Source organism: Piliocolobus tephrosceles, chromosome 10 (genome assembly GCF_002776525.5).
Source record: "Piliocolobus tephrosceles isolate RC106 chromosome 10, ASM277652v3, whole genome shotgun sequence".
Lineage (NCBI taxonomy): Eukaryota > Metazoa > Chordata > Mammalia > Primates > Cercopithecidae > Piliocolobus > Piliocolobus tephrosceles.
In genome coordinates, this window is record NC_045443.1 from 13,254,430 (window position 1) to 13,280,316 (window position 25,887).

Genomic DNA, 25,887 nt, shown 5'->3' on the forward strand with positions numbered 1-25,887 from the left:
GACCCTGCCAGGTTAAGAGCATTGAAGTTCCGCCCTACACATCTTCCTACAGGAGGAGGCTGGACCTGGCATCTGTGTTTGGAACGGCAAATGCCAACTTGTGTGCATGTGTGTGTCTCAAAGGGTGGAAAGAGGTCTTGTTTCATCCTGTAATTTTTTTTTTTTTTTGAGACGGAGTCTCGCTCTGTCGCCCAGGCTGGAGTGCAGTGGCCGGATCTCAGCTCACTGCAAGCTCCGCCTCCCAGGTTCACGCCATTCTCCTGCCTCAGCCTCCCAAGTAGCTGGGACTACAGGCGCCCGCCACCTCGCCCGGCTAGTTTTTTGTATTTTTTAGTAGAGACGGGGTTTCACCGTGTTAGCCAGGATGGTCTCGATCTCCCGACCTCGTGATCCACCCGTCTCGGCCTCCCAGAGTGCTGGGATTACAGGCTTGAGCCACCGCGCCCGGCCGATCCTGTAATTTTTTTAAAAAAATTGACCAGTTGTCCTAAAATTTAACCAGGATGCATATCCCATTTTCCAGTGAGGCTAAATAATCAAGTCACTCTACTTAGTACTTGTTTATTTGTTTGTTTTCACCAAGAACCTATTTGTGTCTCTGAAACTGTTAACTTGGTCTCAAAGATCACTCTGGCTCATCTCTGGGTCTCGTGTGTTTTGTTGACCACATAGTCTCATGGGGAATGTGCTTTAGGATCCTTAGACTGGACTGCCCCTTGCATGACAATTTTTCTCGGGCAAATTTAAAGATATGTACTAACTACTTTCCCCACAGCTACGGGGGCTTAGCTAGATGGGTGCTGTGACCAGCATCTGAGTTTGAGAAAAGAATCTTAAACGAGAACCGAGATCCTCTTACTTGGTTATTTGACACTTCATTGATTAAACGTACTACATTTTAATTGAATGCCTACTATGTAGCCACCATCTGCTTACCGGACCTGCTGCGCACTGTATACAAAGGCAGGGCTAGTCACTCTTCAGTTTCTTATGAATATTCAGTTCTTTACCTGAAATGGCCCATTAAGCAGTAAGAACAATGCACTCAGTAACATGAGAGCTAAGGTACAAAAGAAAAACATTTTTTCAGTATACCTTTAATATCTGTCTTCTAATATTACAGTTGGCATTGGCTGGAGAAAGGATCTCCAGCCTTTTTTCATTTTCATTTTGGCTGCAATTGCTTCTTGCTTGTTTGCTTGTTATTCTTCTCTGGCCATAAAGCTGTATCCACACTGGAAATGGCTCAGGTCCCTTTGTCAGCCATTTGGATCAGTCATGCATATCCCAACTGCCTGAAAAAACTGGGTTTAGCAATTAGTATCAATCTGGTAACTGTCCAATGTGGCAAGGGTGGCTTATTTCTCCTACAAGTTTAGATGTCATTGTTGACATCACCACTTCTCCTCTCTAGCTACATGCTACTTTCTTCTCTGTTCCACCAAAAGTGTCAGGCCATGGCCCATATTCTAGAAAGGCTCTTGGTATTTCATCAGTGTTCTCTTTTCTAAGCAGTTTAAGGACCAGCTAGCTAAGAGACCAGAAAGCGGGGGACTAGGAGGATTTTAGAGACTTCTCGTTTTGTGAAACTATATTAAAATTACATCTTACTGAGAGGAATTTAAGAAAGTAAGCAATACACGCCTGTAATCCCAGCACTTTGGGAGGTCAAGGCGGGTGGATCACCTGAGGTTGGGAGTTTGAGACCAGCCTGACCAACATGGAGAAACGCCACCTCTACTAAAAATACAAAATTAGCTGGGCATGGTGGTGCGTGCCTGTAATCCCAGCTACTTGGGAGGCTGAGGCAGGAGAATCGCTTGAACCCGGGAGGCAGGGATTGCAGTGAGCTAAGATCTCACCATTGCACTCCAGCCTGGGCAACAAGAGCGAAACCAAAAAAAAAAGAAAGAAAAGAAAGAAAGCAATAACAGCCAGAAGAAAATGGGCTGGTTGTGGTGGCTCACACCTGTAATCCCAGCACTTTGGGAGACTGAGTTGGGCAGATTGTCTGAGCCCGGCTACTCTGGTGGTTGAGGTGGGAGAATTGCCAGAACCTGGGAGGCAGAGGCTTCAGTGAGCCAAGATTATGTCACTACATACCAGCCTGGGGGAGACAGAGCGAGACTCTGTCTCAAAAACAAATCAAAACAAAAAATTAGCCAGGTGTGGTGGCGCATGCCTGTAGTGCTAGCTACTCAGGAGGCTGAAGTGGGAGTCCGGGAGGTGGAGATTACAGCTGGTTGAGCTTGCGCCACTGCACTCCAGCCTGGGTGATGAAGTGAGACCCTGTCTCAAACAAAACAAAACAAAAACCACCACCACAACAAAAAAAAAAAAAACCCCAAAAAGTCGTAAAGAAAGCCTGAGAGAGAAATAAAGAGAGGAGTTTTGGAGAAAGAAATGAAGGAAAGGAATACAACATTTCTGGTAAATTCTCAAATTTGAAAGAGGAGTGGTGAGGAACAAACATTCCTTTGACTTGGGAAGATACTGTGTAACTTCCCCTCCATTCTATTTACCTTCCAAGCAGTGTGTGCTAATATTAATATTGACATCCCTGTTCATATAATAGCTTTGGGGAACATGTTGCATAGTTTAGGATTCTTTTTGGTTAACTGAGTTTGAACAAAAACAAGTTCAAGCTATTATTAATTTTCTTTTCTGTGGGCTGTAGGAGCCAGACCTGCCTTAGGAGACTTCTTGTATCAGTCATTAAAAGCCTTCATTTCATGCCTTCATTAAAATGTTTGCGCTGGTTCAAACTTGAAAATCTGCCCCAAATGGCATCGTGCCAGAAGTTGATTCTTGTTACTTCAGAAAAAGGGGAAACTATCCCTTTGCTGGAGTAACATTTGCACTGGGTGAGAGGGACATATATTCCATAAAATATATGACTTCATTGAGTGAGGTCAAATGAAACTTTGCCTGCTTCTTTGCCCATGCGGAAAATGAATGTGTCTAATTTACCTTCCAAATGGGGGAAATGGGAGCCGAAAGGCAGATTACTCGACATTGTTTGGAAAGACCATATAAACACCAGGGGAGTTGTAGCTCCAGCCCCATGTGGTTTTAGGCCCCGAACCGTTTACCGTCTGTAGTCTAAAAATTGTCAGCTCATGGCCACAGGAATACTCAGGCTTAACATTTTAATCACATCCAGAGGCACAATGAGCTAGAACTTCAGCCAGAACAGATCCAATTTCTTTCCCAGACTGGATAGCTTTGTTTTATAAAATAAGCTCAGTGATATTTCAAGGGTTAATTACAAGTCTTTAGAAATCCTGGACTTGCATTTATCTTTTTAAAATATTTACGCAACTTGGCTTTCTATGGCACCACTCTGTGTGTGTGCATGTGTGTGTACATGCATATGTGTGTGTGCGTGTGTGTGCGTGTGCATGTTTTAAGAGCTCAATACATTTAATATTTTCTCTCCAAACCTAGACATCTCCAAAAGCACACAGGAGATTTATCAGACCCATTTGGAAGGTGATGCTGTTTACTCACTTTAAGGTGAAATAGAGGCGGGCAGATGCCTCCTCACAGCCACTGCCAGGTCGTAGGAGCGGAAACTGGGCCTCCTGCTTTCTGAGTCCTGTTTTGAAAGCCCCTCCCTGAGTCCAGTATCTCTCTTTGTGAAATTCATGGAAATCCAGATAGACTGAAGGATTCCTCTACTCAAGTAGTTTAAGAAAAGTTCCTGATTTTTTTCCTCTTGTTAAGCCTGAGAAGGAGGTGGGAGGGAGAATGCCTCCCCTCTGCTATTCCTTGGCTCCAGGTTTCTCTTTAAAAAATGCAATCAGACCACATACTCCTCAGCATCTGAGAACACTTCCTCTGGAGTCCAGTTCTCCTTTCCAGGCAGCTGAGGGAAGAGAGACTTTAAAACTGGCAGAGGGCATCAGGGGTGAAAGGTAACCCTGAGAGTAGGAAAATGCCAGGGAGACAGGCCGATTCCAGCAGGGGAGAATGGCCCATCTGGAGCACCAGGCCATGCCTGGGGATTCCCTGGCCTCACCTGCAGACACCCTCCCCTCCCTGAGGGTTGGGCTGCTCAGAGATCACTGGGACTCTCAACCCACTGCTGGGAGTGGCCCCTCTCAGACAGGCATTTTTATTATCAAATGAGCAATGAGAGAGGGGAGAGGTGAGGAACTCTATGAGAAACATGCAGTCTTTTATCACATCATCAGTTTTCAGTGAGAAAATCCAGACCTTCTTACTTTTACAGAGATAGAATTCAGTTCTCAGGGACTTGTGAAGATGCAGCATCATCAAATCATTGTGTGTGTGTATGTGTTGTTTTCCTTATCATCTACCTTAGAAAATATTCTCTACATTCCCATGTTAAAATATTTTTTCCTAAAATCCATTCATCCATCTACACACATCCCAACTTCCTAAAGGATGTAATATAGGTTCATTGCAGAAGATTTGGAAAATACAGAATTGTGACCAGAACAAACTAAAATGCGCCCATAATTTTATCACCGAATTTGATCAACATTTTGGTGAATAGCCACCAGTCTGTTTTCTATCTTTTTAGGGATTATAAGTTCCAAGAGGCAGGGCTGTCGTTCACTTCTGTGACTCAGTGCTCTGAACCAGGCCCAGTGAAGGTTGACGTGCAGGCTGTGTTGACGGAATCAATGAAGAAATACTACACGTGCATATTTTGAATTGAAACAGGTCATCAGGGTGCAGCAGAGAATAACAGAAATAGAATTGCTTGGATGTGTTGACTTAGATCCAAGGTACTACTGGTAACGTACTGTATCTCCTTGAATAAGTCACTTCACCTCTCTGGGCCTGAGCTGCTTCTTCAGTAAAATAATCCTTGCAGCTAAGATTTGTTGAGTGCTCACTATGTACACTGTCATAAGCCCTATATGTGTATTTCTCATCATAGCTTTATGAGTTACGTACCTGCCATCTCCATTTTATGCATGAGAAAATAGGCATGGAGAAGTTAAGTGGTCCGCCTAAAGTCACACAGCACATTTGTGGAGAGCTGGGCTTGAACGCGGGCATCTGGGCTTTTACTCTCTCCAGTGGAATGCCTGGGCTGTGGGATGAGATGACATCACAGGCTTCTCCCAGCTCCAGGGTCGAGTGAGAGAAAGAGGGGAGTGGTGCAGGGAGGTAGTTGGGATGATTACGCTACTGGCCAAGTTCAAGAAAGTCAATTGTGGATCAAGGTCCAGCTGATTATTGCAGAGAGCAAAGTTCTTAACTGGAGGACTTCCTCCTGGGATGTGGAGAGTCCACACAGGCACTAGCAGAGCATAAGGAAAGACCAGGCATTCTCTGCTGTTCAGTCAGTGCTCCATCACTCAGAGGCAGGGATGCAAGGGCTCTTCGTGTGTCCCCTTTGCCTTCAGGGCCTCCCTGTAAAGCCACCCACAGGACAGTGCACCAGGGTCAGGCAGGGAAGTAAATAAAAGAAGGAATCTGATAATTCCTGATAGTGTGCAGCAGCTGATGCATTTAATGGGGGAGGAAGACTGGGAATCTCGCTGGATGATGACCTAGGACGTCAGTCAGCAGGACACTGGCCCCTTTACTGCCCCTCCCAGGCTGAAACGTTGTGTTTTGCCTTATGCCCATGGTAACCAAGTCTCCTTTTTGGTGAGGAGGAATGGGCTTCAGTAAACAGATCTATTTGTGTGATCCTATTACTCATTTGAAGCAATGTCACTCCTTTTTCCACTGTGGTCTGTGTGTCTGAGTCAGAGACAGCCTACAACAGGGTTCTTTGAATTGATGGCTCACTCCCAGCCACTCTTGACTGACTGCCAGCTTAGCAGGGCGTAGCTTACCAACAAATCTTTTTTTTTTTTTTTTTTTAAAGCCAGACTGATTCATAGAAACTCCTTTAAAACACGGTGAAAAGAAACCGCCCATCACACACCCCAGTACACCAGCAGGGGAAACTTATAACCTCGGAGGCAGGTCCCTCCCCTCAGTGCGGTCGCATACCTCCAGAAGAGCGGACCAGGGCTGCTGCCAGCACCCGCCACTCAGAGCGCCTCTGTCGCTGGGACTCTCCAGGTAGGACAGCTCCTAACGCTGAGGGGACTCTCAGCAAACCTTCTCCTTCCTTTCCACGGCTCTCCTTCTTCTGATCTCATGTAAGCTTTGCTTTTACTTTTTTCCTTTGCTATTTTTGTATGATCCTTGAAACTTTTGGCTCAAAGTGGATACAGAGACAACTTTTTCCAGAAAGTTCAGAAAAGTGTATTTTGAGGACGGAGTCTGGGGAAATCAGTGGGACGGGACTGAAATCGTGCCTGGCAGTGATCGGGTTCTCGTTCTAGGATGTGGAGGGAGCAGGGACTTTGAAACAAACCGGGGTAGGATACTGTTTATGGAGGAAACACCACACACCTTGGAAATGACATTGGGAACTGGCCAGATGGTTTTCACCTCCTCTGTTTTGATTCTGATTGCTTCAGGACTTGAATTGTTTCTCTGCTCGCTGGTTGTTGGTTGGGATTTTTTCGGGGGTAGTGGATAGATAACCGGTTTTCAGTTTATTTTTGACACTGCTTTTCCTGCCTGTTTTCTTCTCTATTCGTTTCTGTTTAAACTGAAGTATTTTTTTCTCCTCACAGGATGGGAAGTGGGATTGGTTTGTTTAAAGAAAACCGTTGGCCGGCAGGGTGGCTCATGCCTGTAATACTAGCACTTTGGGAAGCTGAGGCGGGTGGATCACTTGAGGTCAGGAGTTCAAGACCAACCTGGCCAACATGGTGAAACCCTGTCTCTACTAAAATGCAAAAATTAGCCAGGCATGATGTCAGGTGCCTGTAATTCCAGCTACTCGGTAGGCTGAGACGGGAGAATTGCTTGAATCCGGGAGCCAGTGGTTGCAGTGAGCTGAGTGAGACTCCATCTCAAAAAAAAAAAGAAAAAAAGAAGAAAACCGTTACAGAGAGAAAGAGAGGGAGGCAACTGGTGTTTCAAATGAAACGTGGGAGGGGTTCATTTGGTGGAAGCAGGAGCTGATGAAGATTCCAGATGCCTTCTCTTGGCCAGATGTGGAGGGCGGGGGAGGCAAAAGGGAAGCTGGGTTTGGAGAAGAGGGTGGGGCAGGAGAACATCTGTGCCTGTTAAAAATTGTTGAGTGGCTTTGTGCTTTCACCCCAGAAAAAGCTGCCTTTCAGTGCTGAGTGCAAAGATGGCATATCAGAAACGATAAAAGAACTTTTAAAAGCAAGTGGATGTGGAATCTCTCTGCATGGAAGGCAGTGATTGTTTTGAAATGCCTGTCTTTTCTCTCGTTCCCAAAATGTGGTTGCATAAATGCAAACACTCATGCTAATCATGAAGTAAATCAGGAGGAATGAAGAAGGGTGCTTTTTCCTTTTTTTGTTTTTTGTTTTTAGGTTAGCATATTGGGTGAGTGTCTACTGAGGTGTGGCCCATTTCAACATAAGATACTGGTATATTTTTTTCCCCAAGTAAACAAGATGAGAATGACAGGATTCAGCTTGTCTGACAAAGTTAGGCTTTTCCTTTAGAAAGGCAGTAGGTTGCCCCGGGGGGGATGATTGAGTAGGCACCAGGGCAACTTTTAAAGATGAAGGGAACTCCTACATTTGCTTCAGATGTTTATTATTTCCACATTACATGGATGTGGATTAGAGAAGCCATTATTAAATCAATAGTGTTAATATCCTGCGAAAATTATACAAATCTTTTAGTTCTGTGCAGGTTAAAACTAATAAGCAATGTCTGTCTTACCAGTCAGCACACGGAAAGCCCCGACAATGTTGGGAGCGTAAACCATCATGAATTGCATTATTTGTGGCAACGTTTCACATGATACCGTAGCTTTATACAGGAGAAAGTATGCTACACGTTACTTGCTAGAGTTTGAAGACAATTTAGAAAAACACGGTTTTGATTGCTGCGCCCTGCTCTTCCTCCAAGAAGTAGTGAGAGAATCCCTTAGCTGTGAGAGTTTTTCTGGATTTCAGCTTTGACGATACAGAAATGTGAGGGTTATTCCCGCCAACCCCCCGCCTCCCGCTCCACCCCTCCCACCCTCAGGGGCAGATCCAATTCCACCCAGACTCCGAAGAATGGGGCGGGGGCGGGGGCGGGGGCTGCAGGACATCCTGTGTGGCGCCCTGGTCAGAGGGCCCCCCACATTTTACATTGTTTGTGGGTACTAAACTGTCTTGGGAGTTGGCAAAAGGCCATCAAGAACCAACTCGGAGCAGATCACATCCTTAGAATCTGGCTATCTCCCAGGACTGCTGGGCGGACGGACTGCTGGGCAGACCGCTGGGGAAAGGAAAGACATCCCTTCTGTGGATTGTGGAAAGGACTTATTACACCTTCCTCAGCGCTTCCTGTTTCCTCCAGAGACCAGATGAGGCCCATCAAGTTCCCAGCCTTGTCAGTGGGCTTCATGGAGACCCCCCCCCTCGCCCAGGAATGCAGACCCTCTTGGCTTGCTCTGGGTGGCTCTAGGAATTTCAGGTAGTGCCAGACCCACAGGGGCTACTGGAGAGAGACACCTTGAAGACCTAGGAAAACTTGTGGATGAGGCAAGACTGCTTTTCTGTAGACTCTATGGAGCCTGGTGGGGCACGTAACTGAACCGTCGCCACAGGAAAGGGCAGGAGGCAAGTCAGTTCCATTTCATCCTTCGTTTGGTTCACAGAATTCTAAATTTGGGAGGGATCTTGGATCTCATTCATTCTCCTACTGTGTGCAGAAATCTAACTGTTACACCATCTTGAGCAGACGGCCATCCTACAGATCTTAAAATTTCCAGATGCGGGGAGCTCAGAACCTCAGTGTGTATCTCCACACTCATTTCCCCTAGCAGGCCAGTTCTAATTTTATTAAAGTTCCTTAAATCCAGCAAAATCAACTTCCTTATAACTTCCTGATTCTGCTGGCCTGAAACAACTCAGAAAATATCTATTCTGGTTTCGTTGTTGCTCCACCCAATGATCCTTATCCTCTAAACACTTAACACTTACTTAATGTTTAATGAATACAACTTAATGGATCTACATTGCATTATTTTTTCTTCTTCTTCTTCTTCTTCTTTTTTTTTTTTTTTTTTTCCTAAGGCTCAGAAGGGAAGGGAGCATTTTTGAAGCTTGGAATTATGCTCTTAGTCAATCATACTCACGGGGTTTTTGATTTGGAGGTATTTTCATTTTCTAAATGCATGGATATGGTTCCCTCTTTAACTTCCCTCATGTATGTGCATAGCTGACTAACACAAAAGCTCAGGCATATTTGGGACTCTCAGATGTACATACTTGGAGGGACACACCCAGTGTTGCTGCCTACTAGGTCATGGTTAGATCAATCCAATACCAGGACACAGGCTTCTAGCTAGGGGATTGTCCCATAACTTGGTCCATAGTTCACGTAGCCCACGCCTATACATTATCACCACCCATCATAGTAACTATGGAAACAGGCTGCCCATCAAATGTAGCCTCCTTGTAATTGCTGGCCAGCAATCTGGGTATCAACCCCTTGAGAAGAGCTCCTACATCTTAACCACTGTAGAACAGGAATTTTCTCACCATAGGCTTCCCTTTTCTAATACTCTTCCCAGATCCGCCCAGGTGATCTTGAATTTCTGGACTGCACTTGCTATTCAGTAATCAAGGAAGCCCAAATATGGTTCCAGTTAGGGGTTTACTTGAATCTCCATCACCCAGCCCTGACATACACACATCCTGAGACTACTCTTTGCAACACTTCAGTCCCTGGCGTCCTGCCTGGGTAAAACCATTTCCTTCAATTTACCTGGGAGAGTCACTGATACTGAAGCAGAACGATGAAAGCACAAACACCTGTGGTGATTGCTGCTCCTGTCTCTTCCTTTTTAACAAAATGTTTGGGTCAAGGTTTTCTTTTGTGTGGTGGAGATGGCATTTCCCTGGAACTACGATGGACTCCTCTGCTGAATGGTGCCCTTGGCCTTATGTGGCTGTGACAGTTTTTCTATTTGCTGAGCCTGTTTCATGAATTGTTTCTTCAAACAGGGTAGTTAAACTAGAAAGCCCCTTCGGCACAGCTTGAAACCGCGGCAAGAATCCTGGAGCAGATGTCAGACAGCTGACTAGGAAGACAGAGGGGCAGTGGTGTTATCTAGACTCTGCCGTGTAACCACAGGCGAGGCCCTTGTCTTCTTGCTTTCGGAAGTCGAACCTGTTGGTTCTTTCAGACCCCTTATGGCTCTGAGATTCTAAGATTCAGCCAGGCGTGGTAATCGAGCTACGTGGGAGACTGAGGTGGGAGGATCACTTGAACCCAGGAGTTTGAGACCAGTCTGGGCAACATAGACCTGTCTCTGAAAGAAGAATTTTAAAAAGCAGGGCGGGGTGGTGCATGCCGGTAGTCCCAGCTACTTGGGAAGCTGAGGCAGGACGATTGATTGAGCCCAGGACTCTGAGGCTGCAGTCAGCTATGATTGTACCATTGCACTCCAGCCTGGGTGACGAAACAAGACCCTGTCTCAAAACAAAACAAAACAAACAAACAAAACACCAAAAAAGAAACGAAAAACAAAAAAATTCAGATCCTACCATTTCTGTTTTGAGGAATCCCTTGGGCTGACGCCAGCAGCTAGTTTAATCTGTAAAAATTGATAGAAAAGTGAAACAAGGCAACGCGTGGCATTGAAATGGGCATTTTTCAGAGGATTCTCATCTCTTAGGTTCCTTGAGGACCCACGCAACCTCCTCTGCCCCATCCACTCACAGATTCTTTAGGCATGGTGTTCCCCGGACTTACTCTCAGCCATGAGCATTCACCTGGCACTAGGAATAGAAGAAAGAGGTTTGAGTAATTAAACGTAAAGGGTGCCAGCTCAGATGAGGAGGGCAGGCTGAGTCTGCGAAGACATTGACAACAGCAAAGCATTCACCAGGAACAGAATCAGGCTCCCGGAGAAACTGAGCTGGCCCTGGCAAACAAACTCCACCCTCTTCTCGAGGAGGGAGACCCTGCAGCATGAGGGTGTGGTGTATAGGTGTGGACAGGAGCCAATGAGGAACAATTTGAGAGGAGGAAGAGGAAGGTGTGACTAAGACAGGAGGGAGGGAGAGCAAGTGGGATGCTATTTCCTAGGCTGTGTGTTGAGGGAAGAGGCAGGCAGAAAGACCTAAAAGCAGGAGAAAGAGCTAAGTCGATAGAGAAAGACAAAGTGGATAGACAAAGAGCTAAGTGGATGGAGAAAGAGCAAGGGAGAAGTGATGAGGCTGTTTCCCCTCCCATCCTTCCGCTCTTTTTTGGGGACCACCTACCCTCAATGTTTCAGGACAGTCCTTCAGTCAGAATTCTATTCTTTGTCCCTTGTGAAGAATCTTTTGTTGCATTGGTTTCCTCTTGTTTTTTTTAGGATAGTTGACACCTCTTTGGTATCATTTGAGTTTCCACTACGGGTGCTCACCGGGCTGGAACCTCTTCAATGTTTCTCCTCTTCCAGGTCAGATCAGAGCTGAGAGCAAAACGGGGTCCTTGATCCTTAGACCTCTTGTTTCAAAGACTCAAAGACCCTTCCCCAGGACCCTGGAGAAGGGGAGTTGGAGAGAGGTTTGCGACCCTGAAACAACTAGCTTGGGGCAAGCCAGTGTGTTCACATTGATCTCAGAGAAAGTTCTGAAGCTGAGACCTGGAGCTTCCCTTTACTGAAAGATAGTCTCCAGGTCTGGGTGGGGTGGGGATTCCTGTGATGAGGGTTAGAAGCTTGCTTGGAGTTTGCAGGGGCATCTGGTTTGGGCCTGTGGTGGCCAGGCAGGCTGGCTCTGCTGGGTGGGCCTTCTCCGCAAAACGAAGGGAGAAGCAGTGGCCTCTGAAGACCATGTGTTTTTATAATTGACACAGTTTTAAGGGGTGTATGCTGACTCTTTGATTAACTCAGAGAACGTAGGAGGAAAAGAGAGAACAGTAGATCTGGTAGAAGTTCTAGAACTTCCACCAAACCCTAAGCCAAGAGACAGGAGAGAGAAAATCATGCCAGGTGGAAGAGCCCTGCCTGGAAGGTGCGAAATGGCTTCAGTTCTGATTCGATTGCATTTCTCCTTTGGGGAGGTGCATTTCCTTCCCATCAAGGGGTTGGACTGAATGACCTCAGTGCCTCTCAACCTCTAAAGAACGAATTGAAATGAAGCCCTGAGCCCACCTGATGGGTCTGGGGTGTCTCTAGGCAAGGGGCCTCCCCTCCCAGCTTGCCACCTTCCAGGAGGCTGCAGCTTTGCTGGTTGCAGCATGTTGCCGCCATCTACTGTTGGTCCCGCCCAAGCGCCGCTGGGGCTGGACCACACCTAGGTTTTCTTCCCAAACCCCTAGTTATTATCTTGGCAGCTTCTCCCTTGAAGACATTCTGGCTGCCAGAACACTCCTTTGTCAAAAGCAGAAGGCAACTCACGCTTCCGTCCTCGCCCAGGGAACATCGCCTGATCCCTTAACCAGCTGCAGTCTGGGGGAGTGGGCTGGGCCCCAACTTCACAGCCCAGGTCTGGCCTCAGTCTTTGCAGCTGTTGCCCAAATCCACCCCCTCCCTTGGACACAAAGGAGGACAGGCGGAAGTAAGAGAGCGAGGTTATTCTCCTTGGGAGCATTTGCAAAAACAATATGCATGCCGCTTGTTTGTTTTTAGCATAATCGTTGGTCTTCAGGCTCTGCCAGGGAAGCATAAGGCCCATTTCGCTGCCCTGAGCCTCTCACTTTACACAGAGGAAGAGACCAACCAACCAGGAACTGTGTGGCCCCCGCTCTGTGCCTGGCACAGGCCTTCAGCCCTCACGCTAATCCTTTGAGGTCTACGGGTCACAGTTCAGAGGTGGTGGAACCAGGATTGGAACTGAGAAGCCCTGCTCTGTGCTACTTTGAACTCTGTGCCTCTAGGAGCCACTGACCAGAGAAGTTATGTGATTTTTCCAAAGTCAGCAGTTGGTAGGAGGCAGATTTATTATAAGAATCTGGTTCTCCAATAGATTCTCTCTCGTATAGCGGGCTTGCCCCCACTCGCAACCCACCACTTGGCTCCTCACCCCTAACTATGTGAGACTCTGTGCTAGTCTACACAGCACCAGACAAACACGACTTGCTGTATAATCACCCCCATTTATGATAGCCTGCATTTGGGAGATGAAAAAAATAATAGTTTTCCCTGCAGCCTGTAGGTTCCTATTACTTTTGCTGCTTGATTGACGATGTTTCTCCTGGTCGTAAAAACTGCCCTGTATTTTCCAACGTCAAGTCCTACCTGAAGTTCCTTCCTTCCACACCAAACATGAGCTATGCAGAGGCCGAAGGAAATGGCCCTTGAGAATCCTTTTTCTCTGCATGTTTCCCACGGAGAAATTAATACCCTGCTTTCCCACTCCTGCATAAAAACAATATTGAGAATGGAAAAGTACACTTGATATAAAACAACAATAACAATGGCCAGAGAGGCTCATCCAAGGTCTCATCCACTCAGCCTGCCTTTAATCCCAGTCTTTTCCTCCTCCAGACACATCCTCACTGGCTGTCCCCAGAAAGGAGTGCTTCCTTTTCTGCTTTTGTGTTAACATGAGCATCCATTTTGCCAACCAAATGATCCTTCATGGGAAACAAACACGTCAAAAGCAAACCAACAAAAGCAAAATGCTCCTGACGTGCGCAGAGGACAGAAAGGCTTTCGTGCCACCCTGCGCGGTGTCCTTAGGAAGGAGAGGCAGCTGCAGAGTTTCAGGTGTCACGCTGAGGAAGGTGGTGTGGGGACAGCTGACTCATGGGGGTCAGTTGACCAGAAACAGCGGCTACGCCTCTCTCTCTCTCCTCATGCCTTGGAGGAAGGGCCATGTCTTTGGTCAGATGCTGTGAGAAAGCTTTCTTCAAAGTTTACAGTTATCCAGGAAGAGATTGGAATTTCACTGTCAGAAAAACATTGGCCAACAAAAAGGGAGTGTCTAGCAGTAATCTCAGGACTGTGTTATGACTTGACTGAGATTTTGAGTTCTAAGGTGAGGGCCTCTGGTGAATCTTCTGATAACCTGGTAGTTCTTCTGTGAAGAAAACCATGTTAGAAAGAGGAAGAATTAGTCTAGTAGGGTAATGTCACCGGCAGAATTAAAAGTGGTGGTGGTCGTTGCCAAGAGCACACTTGGATGTATTGTCAGAAAAGTCTTTCCAATTGGGGAGGGGATCCTGGTACGTAGCGAGCTCTCCATGACTGGAGGAGATTAAGCATGATTTAGATAGTTCTTTGGTCTAGATCTGTAGATGACTTTCTTGAACTGAAAAGGAATTTTAAAGACCTCCCTCTTCAGTCCTGAGATTCTATAATTCAAAGAAGTAGAGAGAAAGGTTAAATCTGCAGACAAACTAGCGTTTAGAAATTTAAGACATTCTCTTTGAATTCACTTATTTCCTTTTGAACAAAAGGCAACACACACATATATACCCTTGTGTATTCAAATGCACTCAGGAAACAGTCACGTATTTACATAGGTATTTATGTAGAAATATATAATAAAGTTTGCATACAATAAGATGCTCAATACATAGTTGTAGTAAAGTATTAAACAATTTCTGAAAATTAATAAAGGACTAAAGTCTATGTATGTTAAAAAAAAAAAGGAAATATTTTCCCTCTAGAATTCTGTGGTTATTATGAAGTCTTCAGTCATTTTGACATTGATTATTTTTCCATAGGGAAGAAATTATGGCCATCCTTAATTCATTTATTTGTTCATTGAACAGATATTTATTTGGTACCTGTCATAGGCAAGACTCTCCCTTCAGGGACTTAAAATCTTAGGGCTATCATTAGCAGTTTTAATGAAAAGCTATGTGAGGGCAATAAAATAAGAGAGAAAAGAAACCTACTCCTAACCTATGGATCTGGGAAGGCATTTTGGAAGAGGTAGGATTTTAGCTTGGTTGAAAAGAATTTGATAGACTGTCACTGAAAGAAGAATACAAAGCAGGGCTTTTATTTTTGGAAATCCGAGGCCTGGGATTGCAAGGACTGGCTTGAGGTGCTTGGAGCCTCTTTCCTGGTGTTTGGTGGTGGTTAGTGGTGGGAGTTTGGAGGTTCTTGAGCAGGGGAGTACCATGGTCACATAACCCAGTGGCAGGGTAGAAGATATGTTAGAGGGGAGGCGTTCAGAGACAGGGTCATGGGTGAGGCTGATGCCATGGTCAGGCTAGGACCTGAACTGGACAGTGGCAGTGGGAATGGAACATAAGGAAGGATGTGAGATAAGTAATGGAGGTAGAAACTCAGGGTAGGACTGTGAGGTTTTGGGCAACAAAAGTGGAATGAGGGGAAGGGAAGATAGGACATTTGGCAGTGGTCATTACTGTGCTCTTCTCCCCAGAAAAAAACCTGGTCTTTCTTAAGCTGCCTAGGAAATGCCAGCCAGATCCATCCCCTGCTTCTCAGAAAGCTCTCTCGTGCCCTCTTGTAGAGAAGGCCTCCATGATGCCTTTCATCTGGGAGAATCTTACCCATTCTCTAATGAATCATGGAAATTTGAGCCCCGAGGGCCTCCCCGAATGTTCGCATCGTCTTCAGTCCCTGATTTCTGAACATGCTCCCCTCCCACCCCTCGGCTAAGGCTAATTCTTCAGTGACTCAAGCCCCAGGATTCTGACCACTTCCTTCACTGAAGAAGTGGGTTTTTGGTTGCTCTATTCTATTGTATTGCTCCCAGTTATTGCGTTTTAGGCCACGCTTAAAGAATTGCTGCTGCCTCCAGGCCCCATGGCAGTTCAATAAGCACACAGACTTCTGGACAGGAGGAAGTTATCTGACTCCTAGCTTAGCAATCATGGAGCCAAATTATGCACCTCTAAACTTCCCTTCTGTTTCTTAGAAGTAAATTATTCTCATAGTCTCTACAGACTGTTACCCACCAGAAAAGGAAAGGCTCCCATGCGGGCCTGAGTAATTTCTCACTGGTCAGATAACCCTAAAAGTGTTAGGCTGTCTGAACAAAGGCAACAAAGCAATGTAAGGCAGTCTCAGGGTTGTGTTCCTTTGATTGTTTCACTTGTGTGTGTGTGTGTGTGTATGTGTGTGTAAGAGGGAGGCAAGAAGCCAATAAAGATTTAAATGGATGGAGATAACTTGAGAGGTTTGGTTATCCCTCTTTCCCTTCTCTCATGTCTCATATTAGCCCTTTGGAGCTATAGCCACGAGCAATTTTAATCTTCAGGGTTCTATTTTATTTTATTTTATTTTGAGATGGAGTCTTGCTGTGGTGCCCAGGCTGGAGTGCAATGGAGCGATCTCAGCTCCTTGCAACCTCCGCCTCCCTGGTTCAAGCGATTTTCCTGCCTCAGCCTCCCCAGTAGCTGGGACTACAGGCGTGTGCCATAACGACCGGCTAATGTCTTGTATTTTTAGTAGAGATTAGGTTTCACCATGTTAGCCAGGATGGTCTTGAACTCCCTCAGGGTTATTTCTACTAACTATAACTATATTAGCTATTCTGTTAGCTAAGAACTTTATCTAAATACTGAATGGTCAGTGTTTGTGAGGTTTGCATTAGAGCTAGGAGCACAAAGACACCTCTGCTGTAGTGTGGTCTGGGCAATGTGGAAAGAAAAGGAAGAACAGTGGTCAGAAACAAAAGATGGTGGTGGGAGGTAGGGAACTGCAAGCCTGTCCATTAGGGCAGAAAAAACAGAAAAGGGATATCAGAGACCCGTGTGTGGCCCTGAGGTGCTGATCTCCATTTCTGTTAACAATACTTCTCTCCAGAGTCAACATACGTGGCTCCTATACCTTCCTCAGTTTCCCACCCAGCCCCTGTGCCACGTATGTTAGGTAGGTGAGGCTTAAGAAAGAGATCATCCTCCACTCACAGCGGTGGGTACAGAAATGTGTTCCTGGCATCCACATAGAAGTCAGTGGATGGCCTATTCTTTAAAAATGCAATGAATTGATAAGCTCTGCTGGCCTAGGTCTGGGAGTCTAAGCACCACAAATGAACGCTGTTATGATCATTCCCCTACAACTTTGGGACTGCCCAGTGCACCAAATGCTCTGCAAAAAGCAGGTCTTGCTTCAAAGTATTCAGAATTGCAATGCTGTGATTCTCTGCATCTTGGTTTGCTCAGCCTCACTAGGACTGGGGTATGCTTTCCACTGGAGAGTGCCACCCATAGCATTTTGGAGAGGGGTGAGGGAGAAGTCTACTATTGTTTTAGTGAAACACACTGCTAAGAAATAAGTAGTAGCCACCAATACTTCCAATGTATAAATTCTCATACATGGTATTTTTTTCAGTGCCTTTGTATGAAGCAAGATTCACCGTGGGGCAGGGAATGAATCTTCCCACAAGCTACCCTGCAAGTAATGGGTGGGTGGAAGTTTCAGGAGCAAGAGTTCTTCTGTTATTCTACTCTGCTATTTGATAAATGCACAGAGATTGACCCATTAGGTACCACTAATGACTTTTTCATAAAGACCTCAATGATCACCCCCTCCCAGACTGAGGGTTCCCCTGGGGGCAGGAGGTATCTAGCCCAGTATAGAGACTGGGTAACTAGGGATGATTCAGCCCAGAAACTCAGGAAGATAATTCATTCTGTTTTCACCTGCGTTGGGGGAAGGCCATTGAAAATAATGGAAGCCCCTCTAAACTGACAGTGAATGATATTCGTAAAACCTGACAAATAATGGGCCAGTGAAAAGATGGAGAAGTTGTAGCTCAAGCTAAACAGCCCCTCCTTCTGGCTGGATATAGCAGCTAAAAGCAGAGAGAACTGTGTGTTTCGCGCAAGAAGACCACTTGCTAACTCCAGACATTTTGCTTCTTTCCGTGGTGAAAAGACAGGGAGGGCACAACCACAAAAATCCAAGATGAAAGAGAGTTGCTCTTTTGCTTGATTCTCACATCCATTCTTCCAGCCTGCAATGGGCAGGGCTTATGGTCAGCTGGATCCAGGGGCCAGGAACTCTCACACACCACCAGGGCTGTGACGCATGGGGTCCAGGTAGAGGTGCTGTGGGAGGGGTCATTGAGACAGAGAGTGTGAGCTGGGCAGAGGAAATCAGACTCGACTTTAGGGGTTACAGAGCAACCCAAGGAGACAAAATGCCGCTGAATTCCCAACAACCTATCAGGGAGGGAATGTTTTCTGTGACTCGTTTAAGTGGCTTCACTTGGTGGATGATACTCTGTTATTGGCCCCTCCAGCCCTTCCCGCTTTTAAGAAGAGGATGTTTGTAAATTAGAAGCAACAGGAGCAAGAAAGTCATTTGAAGAGCCTGAGGAGGATTAAACATAAGTATTCTTATGTAGTATTTGTAATTCCCTGCAATCAACCTGTTCCTTTCCCCATAGTGGGCAATGAGATCAGGATCTGGTGAAGTGTGAATCTTGGGGGGTATGAGGAAGTTGAGCTGAGAAAGTGAACTGTCTCCTGGTCTTTCCCGAGGGTGGACTCTTAAAGGTCTCCCCCCTTAAGGGGCAAGGGTTAGACAAATGACAATTTCTAAGAGGACTGAAAGGATTTTATACACCCTGCCTCGTGAACTACACAGCAGATATCTTATTACTTGCACTTAACATGGGGCACCCAAGCGATTGAGTAACTGGGTTGAGTTGGCAACAGCTACCCGGCTTCACTTATGAATAATAGTAATAATAATAACCACAGCTAAAGCAACCCCATTATTAGTAGCTGCCATGTGCCAGACACTAGGTGTTTTACATAAACAATCTGAATTCATCCTCACACTTCCCTTTGCAATTGACATTGTGACTTCCACTTTCTAAATGAGGAAACTGAGATGAGCGGTCAAATAACTGGATACGATTCTAATTCAACCTCTGTCTGATTCAAAAAACTCCTTTTGCTGTGCATTTAAGTCAAGCAGAAAATTGTGGAGGTGTGCTAGAACCCGAGAAAAGCAAAAATGAATTTGAATGTGTGGGAAGATTATTAATAGCAGACATGAAAGCTCCAACCTCTCCCCTGAAAAGGCAGGATAAACGTCATAATTTTTGCATGCGCAGTTAAATTGGACACATAAAAAAACAGCCTGGGTTGGAAGGAAGTGACCAGATTAGGAAGGGGCTGCTGGAGAGGATCAGGGAGAATGGTGGAAGCAATGTCTGCCTCTCATTCCTTGCTTGCAGAGCACAAGGCACCCTGATGTATATTAGATCATTCTAGATTTTTGGTTGCCTGATGAAGAAAGTGAGAGGAGATAAAAGGCATGTGAAGTGTTGGAATTATAGTATCAGTGCTCTCTAATAAATACCTGGTGTGGCATAAAAGTGGCTCAAGCACATTCAAAGTGTCAATTAAATTAGGTGGAGTGAGAGAGGGCAGTGGAACAATTGCAGGACGCGCCTGGTCATCTCCTCCCTTGGTTAGGGCATCCACACATCCATTCTGCCTAGGGTGTGAATAACCTCAAGCCCTTTCCTTTTGATGTCCCTCTGAGCCTGCACTGCTTTGTGACAGTCTTAGGCATGACAAAGTTCTCCTTCTGTAGCTGACATAAATCAGAATAGCCTCCCCCATGTGTATCCTTCACACTTCCTTTATTTTCTAGGCTTTATGATCAATGGGCTCCCTTCTTCTCTGCTGCCATTATGGCTGAAAACTTTTGTTTATCCATGTACATTCTTAATCAATGTTAGTTCCCAATCCTCCCATCCTGTGATTTATGCATTTGCCTATCTTCTGTATTGAGTCCTGAAGGATTGGTGTGTAAATGTCATGTACAAGAAGGCACATTTGATGGTATCTCAAGTTGCATACTTTTAAAGCCCTCAGAACCGTCACACTGAGCTGTGGAAAATGTGACTCTCTGCCCAGACCAATGGCAGGCTTTCTGCCATGAGGCACACAGAGTCCAAAGGCTCAGGTATAGTAATACTAGTCTGAAATGCTCAGTTGGGAGTGACCAGACCATTAAACTGTAATGAGGTTGTTATAAATATTGAAAACCAAACAGCATTATAATAATAGAATTGTGTCTTTCACATTTTATATCTCATCCGGGATCAAATTAGTAGCCTATTCAGTATATGGGCATTGAGTAATCAGAAGGCATTCGCGTCTATTAAAAGTGCTGGGTGAACAATTCGATGAAAGCATGGACATTTTCCTAGTGGAAAATGGACATTTATATGACATTGTTGCACAGAGACCTGGAAATTATAAAGGTCTACTTCTTTGAAAATCAAAGTCCCATTTGTAACCTCTAAAACACAAACAAAATAAAATAGTAACAGTTATCATAAAATGTTCTTGTTCCTTATTTGAAATAGAATGTATTAGAGAAATGAGTATGTAAATACCTAAGAAGAAACAGAATTATGTTTCCATGTAGGTATGTATAACTGGATGAATAGGCACTTAGGCAAATCAGAACTAGGTTGCAGGGGTGTTTTCAGGAGTTTATGATTCGATTGTGATGGTTTTTAGAGCAGCTCTTCCCCAGGTTAGCAGATAGCCCACATGTGTGGGAAAACTGAGTCGTCTTATCGAATCTGACAGTAACCGTTTTTGTCCCTTTCTTTTTCTTTTCAGAACTCTTTGTTCACGAGTTACCAAAAAAACCGAAAGCCAAGATGTTGGTATTGCTGGCTGGTATATTTGTGGTCCACATCGCCACTGTTATTATGCTATTCGTTTGCACCATTGCCAATGTGAGTAATATCCTTTTGTTTATTCACTCATTGAGAAATCATTCGAATATTTACATCAAGTGCACAAAAGAAGTTTAAGCCACAGCCCTTGCTCTTCATGAACTTACAGCTCAGTTGTGGGAAACAAAATAAACACATGTTTGCCCTTCAAACAATTAAATAACAAGAGGATAAAGGTGAATGGCCACAGGAGCGATCCTGCCAGAGCTGTAGGTGGTTAAGGGCTGGAGGATCTAGTGCGGCTTCTTCGGTCTCTAGAAGAGCCTTCCCAGCAGCAGGTGTGAGTGGAGCTTGAGGTGAACCTGGAGGGCTGGTAGATGACTGAGGTTTCTCTTAGCGAAAGAGGGAAGGTGGAAGGATCATAGGGATGCATTCAGGTGGGAGTGCTAGCAAAGGAGCACATGTACGAAGGACAAGCTTTGGTCAGAGGATAAGGAGGACACACACCTCAGTGGCTGGAGCCGGACTTCCCCTTCTGAGAAGCTTGATTAGAAGGATAGATGGGAAGGAGAGGATGACAGGCTCTGACTGCCAGACTGGCGAATTCGAATTTTGAGCAAAGAGTAGCCTGTGAAAGTGGAGTTTTGCCAGATTAACCCAGTGCCACTTAATTAACTAACTCAGACAAAACAAGAAAAAAAAAAAAAAAAGTGGAGGTAGTTTTTTTTCCTCTCTGAACCCTGGGCTACTCTGACCTCTAGTGGTAGCTTATAGCGCCCAATTTGCTTTTACTTGTGCTTTTCTCAGGAAAAACAAGCCAGCTCCTTGGACTTAAAAACCAAGGCCACCAATCACTAGGCCGGCAAACCATGGTTTCAGAATCTATTTAGGTCCCTATCACAGTTAAAGTATAAATGAGTTTTAAAGTTCAGTTAGAAGAGCTTTGCAAACATTGGTGGGGGTGATCATAAGCAAGGCTAATTTAAGAATAACTGCGATAAGACAACCCCCACCCATGCAACCTCCTCATTTTGTAATTTAGCCATTCTATATGTCAACTCTTATATCTATCCGGATAAATCTGATAAGCCTCTTCAAAGTGTATTAATGAGCTCCAAAGTGCTGCGTGTCTGTGAATTACCAGCCCCTAATATAAGGTTCGGCACACAGCTGTTTATTGAATGAAGAGCAGGGATTGGCGCAGGTGATTGCATGTGCCTGGCCCCACCTTTCCAGTGTGTGCATTTGTGTGTGTGCAGACAGAACCCTGCACTTATTTTCTATTCTAGAAGGGTGATTCCTTTTCTTGGGCCAGGCAGGAAGGAATGGTGGCACCATCATGAGCCTGGGGAAATCCATTCAGGTCACCCTTCAGCTTTTAGTAGCCCCTACAGGAAAGCACTTGCTGTAGTATTTTACTATCAAATTACTTTGCATGTTGTGACAGTCAAGTTTGATCCTTCTGTTTAGATGAAAGGGGCTTATTAACTACCAGATTCATTGTTATTTTCCCAGTAGGTCTTATGTTTTTTAATTGTTTCCAGTTGGACATTTCACTTTTTTTTCCTGGTCAACCAGGGACTTCAAAGAAACAATCTTGTTAGAGTATATGAATTGCACACACGTAAGCCAGCTTCCTCATCCTGGATTTCTATTTCTCAGAACCTTAGAATTTTAAACCACTGTGGTTGAATTACTTCCGTTTATTTTAAGTCATGAAGATCGTGGAACCCAAAGAGGGCTAGGTGATTTCTTTCTGGGTTTCACATTCTTCTCTCTCTCTTCTCTTGGGACCTTTGTGACTTCAGTTTTAATCGGGCCTTATTTCCACCCACAGATAGGCTGCTTAGCCATCGTTATGGCTAGATAAAGTGTCTTCATTAATATTTGATCCCGATGCAAGCTGATTTGTTATTTTCTTTTTAAATCAGAGGGTCAGCTTTCAATCAACATTTTCTTTCCTTCTGGTTTCAGGTCTGGATGGTTTCCAATGCGGGAAATGCATCAGTAGGTCTTTGGAAAAACTGTACCAACACTTTCTGCAATGAGACCCTGTCATACGCCAATGAAGGTATATATAAAGATATTGACCCAGTGCTGACAATAGGTGTGGTCAGGGAATGTTCGGCCCCTGGAGTGACCCCATGCCCTTGTTCTCCTCGCCCTGTGTCTACAGATGCCCTGAAGACAGTGCAGGCCTTCATGATTCTCTCTATCATCTTCTCTGCCATCTCTCTCCTGGTCTTCATGTTCCAGCTCTTCACCATGGAGAAGGGAAACCGGTTCTTCCTCTCGGGGGCCACCATGCTGGTGTGCTGTGAGTATCTCATGGGTTGAGTCCAGTTTACATTGTTAAGTCCATCTTACCATGGGTGCTTCTGGCAACTTGGACAGATTAGCACATGGTTCAGTGAAACTTCCTTGTGCAATTTTCTCCTCTGGGTATTTGTTCTCTCATGGAAAACCTTGAATTGCTGCTTGGGTTAAGAACCCTCATCTTCTTCATTGTTCAAAACCAGTGCTCCTGGGTAGCTACCAAGTGGCAGCACATTATCTGTCAATAGCACATGTATACAAGACACTTGAAGAAGGCAGAAAGGTAGGAGTTCTCAGAAAGATGAAACCACTGCCACAATGCACACAGTGATTGTGATTCTTATTTAATTGTTGTTCTTTCCCAATATACTCGGGTTGGTGGAAGGACGTGCTCTTTTTCATCCTTGATTAGCTTTCCTAGACCCACAAGGGCCAGACAGAACAGCTGGGTGGTAGGCATGAGGTTCTGTGTTTCACATCACACTATGGGCACACAAACCAGCGCAGATATGAGAGCCCAGACACCTCTAATTTATCAACATACCATCGAGCTTGGCCCAGGGGACATCCATCAGAACTCCTGTTTAGGGACAAACAGCCAGAGTTCATTTTCCTATTGCTAATGAGGGAAGTAGGATCTTCTTAAAATTAGAAAAACTTTTTCTCGATTTTAATGTAAGAAAACACACTGACACATCTCCTTTTCCCCTGCAGGGCTGTGCGTGCTGGTGGGGGTGTCCATCTACACTAATCGTTATACAAATGGCTATGAAACCTACCACGGGTCGCAGGATCACCACGGCTATTCCTATATCCTGGCCTGGATCTGCTTCTGCTTCAGCTTCATCATCGGCATTCTCTATTTGGTCCTGAGAAAGAAATAAGGCCGGACGAGTTCATGGGGATCTGGGGGGTGGGGAGGAGGAAGCCGTTGAATCTGGGAGGGAAGTGGAGGTTGCTGTACAGGAAAAATCAAGATAGGGGAGGGGGGAGGGGGAAGAAAAGGGGGAAGGTCAAATCCCAAACCATTACTGAGGAGATTGTCTGCTGCCAAGCCCCTGCCCTGGGGAGAAAGTAGTTGGCTAGTACTTTGATGCTCCCTTGATGGGGGCCAGAGAGCCTCCCTGCAGCCACCAGACTTGACCTCCAGCTGTTCTCAGTGACACACACTGTCTGGGGCCCCATCAGCTGCCACAACACCAGCCCCACTTCCGAGGTGAATTCTGGGTCATGCACTGAGGTCCACAGACCTACTGCACCGAGTTAAAATAGCGGTACAAGTTCTGGCAAGAGAGATATTGTCTTTGTGATGAATATGATAAGCCTGGAAGCCATCCTGCCTTTCTGACCCAAAGCAGAACATCACATTCCAGTCTGAAGTGCCTCCTGGGGGGCTTTGGCCTGCGAGCCATTGTCCCTCTTTGGAACAGATACTTAGCTCTGTGGAATTCAGTGACAAAATGGGAGGAGGAGAGAGAGTTTGTAAGGTCACGTTGGTGGGTTAGCTAAACCAAGAAGGAGAGCTTTTCACAATGGAAAACCTGGGGGATGCTCAGAGCCCAGTCCTGACCTCACACACGGCTGTCCTTCAGGGAGACCTCAAGCCATGGTCTTTGCTAGGCCTCTCGCTTAAAGCCAAGACAGCTCTTCTGGAGTTCCTCTAAAGTCACTAGTGAACAATTCGGTGATGAAAGTACCACACAAACTATGGGATCCAAAGGGCAGTCTTGCAACAATGCCATATTAGGGTTATATTTTTAGGATTCCCCTCAATGCAGTCAATGTTTCTTTTAAGTATACAACAGGAAAGAGATGGACATGGCTGCTCGTAGCACAATCCTATTACTCTTCCTTTAACTGTTACGAAGAAGTTTTGTCTAATGATCAATATTGAGGATCAGGGCTCCTAGGCTCAGTGGTAGCTCTGGCTTAGACACCAGCTGGAGTGATCATCTTTTAGGGACCCTGCCTATCCCACTTCACAGGTGAGGCATGGCAATTCTGGAAGCTGATTAAAACACACGTAAACCAAAACCAAACAACAGGCCCTTGGGTGAAAGGTGCTATATAATTGTGAAGTATTAAGCATACTATGTTTCAGCCATGATAAGAACAGAGTGCCTGCATTCCCAGGAAAATAAGAAAATCCCATGAGATAAATAAAAATATAGGTGATGGGCGGATCTTTTCTTTAAAATAAAAAAGGAAAAACTCTTGTAGTACCTAGTCAGATGGTAGATGAACTGTCTGCTGCCGCAGGAGCACCTCTATATAGGACTTAGAAGTAGTATGTTATTCCTGGTTAAGCAGGCATTGCTCTGCCCTGGAGCAGCTATTTTAAGCCATCTCAGATTCTGTCTAAAGGGGTTTTTTGGGAAAACTTTTTGTTTATCGCCCTGAGAAGGTCTACCCCAGGGAGAATCTGAGACATCTTGCCTACTTTTCTTTATTAGCTTTCGCCTCATCCACTTCTTTTATACCTTTCATTTTTGGGGTTTTGTTATGCCATGATTTCTGGTATTTATGTAAAAGGATTATTACTAATTCTATTTCTCTATGTTTATTCTGGTTAAGGAAATGTTGAGGGCAAGCCACCAAATGACCTGGGCTGGGGTTAGAGAGATTGGCCAGCAAAAACTGTGGGAAGATGAACTTTGTTATTATGATTTAATTATCACATGGTTACAGAAGGCTGTCTTAGTGCAGAAGCATACTTACATATCAGACATATCCAAAGGAAATACTCACATTTTGTTAAGAAGTTGAGCTATGACTGTAGTAAACCATGTATCCCTTATCTTTTACTTACTGTTCTGTGACATTTATGTCTCATGTAATTTGCATTACTTTGGTGGATTGTTCTAGTACTGTATTGGGCTTCTTCGTTAATAGATTATTTCATATACTATAATTGTAAATATTTTGATACAAATGTTTATAACTCTAGGGATATAAAAACAGATTCTGATTCCCTTCA

General features: G+C 45.0%; 1 protein-coding gene across 1 annotated transcript; it reads left to right on the forward strand.

Moving 5' to 3' along the window:
- The first annotated feature begins 4,681 nt into the window (after positions 1-4,681).
- On the forward strand, positions 4,682-25,887 carry EMP1 (epithelial membrane protein 1). The gene is made up of 6 exons (XM_023226132.1): positions 4,682-4,757; positions 5,859-6,054; positions 20,536-20,654; positions 22,569-22,665; positions 22,771-22,911; positions 23,625-25,887. Exons 3-6 carry the CDS (start codon positions 20,577-20,579, stop codon positions 23,792-23,794), a joined length of 486 nt encoding a protein of 161 aa, XP_023081900.1. The 5' UTR covers positions 4,682-4,757; positions 5,859-6,054; positions 20,536-20,576; the 3' UTR covers positions 23,795-25,887.

Excerpts from the sequence above, each read along its gene's own strand:
- EMP1 (XM_023226132.1), top strand. The coding sequence starts at position 20,577 with ATGTTGGTATTGCTGGCTGGTATATTTGTGGTCCACATCGCCACTGTT. Across the intron at positions 22,666-22,770 it reads CCTGTCATACGCCAATGAAG|ATGCCCTGAAGACAGTGCAG; the intron begins GTATATATAAAG and ends CTGTGTCTACAG. Across the intron at positions 22,912-23,624 it reads GGCCACCATGCTGGTGTGCT|GGCTGTGCGTGCTGGTGGGG; the intron begins GTGAGTATCTCA and ends TTTCCCCTGCAG.